The sequence below is a fragment of the Nansenia antarctica genome, assembly GCF_963989245.1.
Source record: "Nansenia antarctica genome assembly, chromosome: 6".
Classification (NCBI taxonomy): domain Eukaryota; kingdom Metazoa; phylum Chordata; class Actinopteri; order Argentiniformes; family Microstomatidae; genus Nansenia; species Nansenia antarctica.
Genome location: NC_137676.1, coordinates 8,943,810 through 8,948,809, shown reverse-complemented (window position 1 = coordinate 8,948,809; position 5,000 = coordinate 8,943,810). Strand labels below are relative to the sequence as shown.

The 5,000-nt window shown below is 47.6% G+C and overlaps 1 protein-coding gene across 4 annotated transcripts in view; it reads right to left on the bottom strand.

Annotated features, from left to right (window-relative positions):
* Positions 1–5,000, bottom strand: part of chchd6a (coiled-coil-helix-coiled-coil-helix domain containing 6a) — a 48,093-nt gene that overhangs the window by 31,253 nt on the left and 11,840 nt on the right. For 2 of the 4 annotated variants that reach the window (XM_080535278.1, XM_080535279.1), the window contains exons 5-6: positions 1,074–1,097; positions 416–499 (exon numbers count right to left, since the gene is read on the bottom strand). In XM_080535278.1, coding sequence (XP_080391404.1) covers positions 416–499; positions 1,074–1,097 — 108 coding nt within the window. The remainder of the gene's footprint in view (positions 1–415; positions 500–1,073; positions 1,098–5,000) is intronic. The other 2 variants (XM_080535280.1, XM_080535281.1) reach the window with 1 other exon arrangement.

Here is a 5,000-nt window from a genome sequence, read left to right as displayed (position 1 = left end):
CGTCAAGATTTTCTGGCTTGCTCTTGTCATTCGGTCAGAACCCGAAATGCTTCTTTTGCAGTAGTTGCTTTTTAGGGACCAAGCTTGCAGTTGCTTTTTTAGGGACCAAGCTTGCTCGCCATAACTTTTTCTACTAAGCGCTCACGTGACATGCGATTATGATTGCTTCTAAATAGTAGTTTTTTGGCAAGTTATTTATTTGACAAATTACATTGTTTACAAAAGTCACTTTCATAGCATCTTCAACCACACACTCTTAAGGTGTTTATTATACATAGCAATTTCTGACGTTGTGATAAAATGAAAAAAATTATGGGATTTTATGACGGGTCTGCTATTTTCAGAGACCCCGGATTTCGGCTTAACCGTAAAACCGTCCAACCCTAATGTGTGTGTATGTGTGTGTATCTCATACCCTCTGCTCCAGTTGGAGTATTTGTTCCTTGTAAAACGCGTCCAGGGCTTTCAGCTCCGTATCCTTCTTCATCAACTGTCTACCCTGTGAGAGAGAGAGAGAGAGAAAGAGAGAGAGAGAATGAATCATGTATTTGTAATGTGATGGGAAGGAGAGAGGAGATGAGAGGAGGAAAGAGAAGAGTACAGGAAAGGAGGTGAGAGGAGAGGAGGGGAGAGAGTGAGGAGAGAGTGAGGAGAGTGAGGAGAGCAGAGGAGGAGTAGATAGATAACATGAAGGACTGTATGGGCTCTCAGCCCAGCCAGCGCTCACACACACACACACACACACACACACACACACACACACAAACACACGTGTATGTGTGTGTGAGTGAGAGAGAGAGAAAGAGAGAGAGAGAGAGAGAGAGAGAGAGAGAGGGCACCCCACAGTGCGGAGCGAACAAGCATAGAATGTAACAGCCAGGCAAACACAATGCAACAAAGCGCAACCCCACATTAAACCCTGACGAAAATCACCCCCCCGTACCCCAGCCTTCATGTAGGGACACAAAAACACTGTGTTTGAACAGACAGAAAATGAACGAGGGAAGAACAAATAATGGGATGGGAGGAAGAAGAGAGAGATATTAGAAGAGCTTTAGGCCCAGCTGGCTTACCCAGACTTCCACCCCTTCAGCAGGCTAGGGAGGGAGGGAGGGTGGTATGGGGGGAGGGAGGGAGAGAGAGGGGAAATAATTAATAATTATAGATAGGAAGGGGAGAGGGGAGAGTGGGGAAGGGGAGTGGGGAAGGGGAGAGTGGGAGAAAAGGAAAAGAGGAGGGGAAAAAGGGGATCACTCGGATGAGGCATTGAAAGACAGAGTCGGTAAAGAGGAGAGAAGGACGCAGCAGCCTATCAGAGGGGAGATTCATCATCGTTATTCTGAAGTCTGCAGATTGACTCGTCTCATGACCACAGATCTGGCCTGTTAAATACACAGGCAGACGGAAAAGGGAGGGAGGTCTTTAGACTTCATAAAGACAGCTGCTCTGCTCTGCTCATGTGAGGAGGCTAGTTGTATAAAGTGAGCTGCTAGGGTAGCCTACAGGTTAGAGAGGCCAGCCAGCAATCGGAAAGTAGCTGGTTCGATCCCTACCCCAAGAGGGAGCCGGATGTGTGCGGGTGAGGGGTTGCTGGCATCATATCTAAGGTATCCTTCCACAACTGCTCCAGGTGCCTGACCCTGTGTCTGACCCTGTGTCTGACCCTGTGTCTGACCCTGTGTCTGACCCTGTGCCTGACCCTGTGTCTGACCCTGTGTCTGACCCTGTGTCTGACCCTGTGTCTGACCCTGTGCCTGACCCTGTGTCTGACCCTGTGCCTGACCCTGTGCCTGACCCTGTGCCTGACCCTGTGTCTGACCCTGTGTCTGACCCTGTGTCTGACCCTGTGTCTGACCCTGTGTCTGACCCTGTGTCTGACCCTGTGCCTGACCCTGTGCCTGACCCTGTGCCTGACCCTGTGCCTGACCCTGTGTCTGACCCTGTGCCTGACCCTGTGCCTGACCTTGTGCCTGACCCTGGGTTGACCCTGTGCCCAGATCCCAGAACTCTGTTCTCGCTAGGAGTGTGCTATGCTGCTGTGCTGTGTGTGGGGACTGTCTCGGGGGTGTGAACAAATATAATTTCCCCTCAGCCCCACAGCCTGGGGCGGCTGTGGCTCAGGAGGTAGAGGCGGCGTCTAATGATCGCAAAATCAGCGTTTCGGCGATTCGATCCCCGGCGGTCCACGTGTTGAGGTGTCCTTGAACCCCAAATTGCTCCCAATGAGCGCATTGCATGGCATTGGTGTGTGAATGTGTGTGTGAATGGGTGAATGAGAGGCCATTGTAAAGCGGTTTGGAATAAGGCGCTATATAAGTGCAGTCCATTTACCATTTAATCATTTACCCTCAGGGATCAATAAAGTATATCTTCTTCTTTTACACTCTGCTTTGAGGAGGCTGGTTTTATACGGAGAGTTACTGTGCTAACTACACTTTGAGGAGGCTGGTTTTAGAGAGAGATCCTCTGCTCTGTTCGTCTGAGGAGGCTGGTTTTATAAAGACAGTCGCTCTGATGGTGTGAGGTGGCTGGTTTCGTAGAGAGAGCTAATCCGGGAAAGAAAGGCAGGGATAGAGGCAGGGAGGGAGGTAGAGAGACAAACAGGCAGACAGGTGGGGAGAGACAGACGGAGACACAGAGAGACACATAGACACAGAGATATAGAGAGAGATGAAGAGAGACACAGAGATGTAGAAAGACACAGAGACACAGAGATGTAGAAAGACACAGAGACACAGAGAGACAGAGATGTAGAGAGAGACACAGAGAAACACACAGAGAGACAGAGACACAGAGAGAGAGACAGAGACAGAGAGACACACAGAGACACAGTCACAGACACACAGAGAGACAGAGAGACACAGACACACAGACACACAGACAGACACACAGAGACACAGAGAGAGAATCTGTTAGCAATGGCCAGAGGACAGAGAGTTCTACTCTGATCAATTATGCAAACTGCAAACACACTCTGCATATGAATTATGTGGATAAAACAGAGGGGGAAGATGGTGTTTATAAGCTAAATATGAGGACAGAGAGATGACAGACAGGCAGGCAGGCAGACAGACAGACAGACAGACAGACAGACAGACTGACAGACAGACAGACAGACAGACAGACAGACAGACAGAACACAAACAGACAGGCAGACAGACAGACAGACAGACAGGTCTTCAGGGAGCTCTACAGACAACAGATGGTGTTTCACAGTTAGCCTATCAGCCTGTTAGCTCTCTCCTCCAGCCTACACAGTGTCTCTGCATCACACTACAGTCACACACATGAAAAGAGCAACATTCTCTCTCACACACATTCATTCACACACACACACACACACGCACACACACACACACACACACACACACACACACACACACACCGCAGTGCTGTCTCCCTCCTCCGGGCAGGCAGAGCTGCGTAGCCATCTGATGGTCCTCCCCTCTGTCTGCTCTCTCTCTGTTTATTTACCCGTATGCATTTATTTAACACTGCGCTCCTGGCTAACTCCCTGCTAACTCTGATAGCTCCCAGCTAACTCTGATAGCTCCTGGCTAACTCCCTGCTAACTCTGATAGCTCCCGGCTAACTCTGATAGCTCCTGGCTAACTCCCTGCTAACTCTGATAGCTCTTGGCTAACTTCCTGCTAGCCCATCAATTAGCAGCTAATAATCTATGGCCCAATCCCATTTCACCCCTTATTCCTACCACTTAGCCCTACCCCTCCGTTTTGTGCGTTCACGTGTAGGCTGGATGTCCCGAATCTCATTGGGATGGAGGGGTAGGGTGAAGTGGGAGGGCTACATGGCCCTCCAAACAGATTTTCTTTCAGAGGCACACTCCAAATGGAGTGTTGTGCAAAATCTCCCAGAATGAGATTATTTTCTTTGTTAATAAATATTTTAAAATGTTGATAACCATTCTTCGTTTAATGTAATTTCAATTATAGACCTTTTCTTTGTCTATGTCTATAACAAACATAACAGCCAAATCCAACATAACAACACATATAACAATATAACAAACATAGCAAATCTGTCTCTAGCTAGCTAGCTAACATTACAACATTGTTTTAAGGCTGATTTGTGCCTTGTGTCAATTGAATGGGGAAGTGTGTCCAAACTTTTGACTGGTACTGATACTGAACATTTTTGGCATTTAGCAGACGCCTTATTCCAAAGCGATTTACAATCAATACATTTGACTAAGTAAAGCCTGGTACACACATAAGGATTTTCAAAATCTTAATAGATTTTTTATCTGAGACAGACCCCACACATGAAGATATTCCAATTTCAGCACACCCCATACATAAAGATTATCGTTACGACAGTCTAGAGTCTCATTCCCCAAGCCAGAAATCTTGCGTGATCAAACGTGATCGAACGTAGTACCCTGACTGACCTGTACGAGGCAGCCATGTGTGACAGGGCAAATAAAGTGCCAAAGAACGAAAAGACGAAGTCAGCTCGTTTCTTGATTGGCTAATGGCTACATTCCATCCACGTCACAATCGGACTCGCGAGCAGGGTTGCCAGATGGGATTGACATTTTCCACCCTAACCACAGTCTAAAACCGCTAATTCCACCAAAAAACCCTGAGCCCATCTGGCAACCCTAGTCGGGAGTTGTTGTGATTTTTGGACATAAATATTGAACACGTTTAACATTTACGATTGTCGGCCCCGACCATTTTCCGAGCAGATTGTCGGGAGAAATGGACACACCTCATACCACAGGATAATCTTGTAGGATAATCTTTAGAGCCATCCGATAATCGGGCGTTTGCTGTCTTTGGTCGGAAGGGGGAAAATCGGCCAGATTATCTTTATGTGTGTACCCGGCTTTAGTGAATCATCAATCCCCAGTCGTAGCAGGAAAAGTAATCTAGCTCAGGCCAGCGGCCATTGGCAGTCGTCATGCTAGAAGAAGAACGTTTTTTATTTATTTTATGTTTAGTAGACACTGGCGAAACAGTATAAGGGGGTAAAAAGGC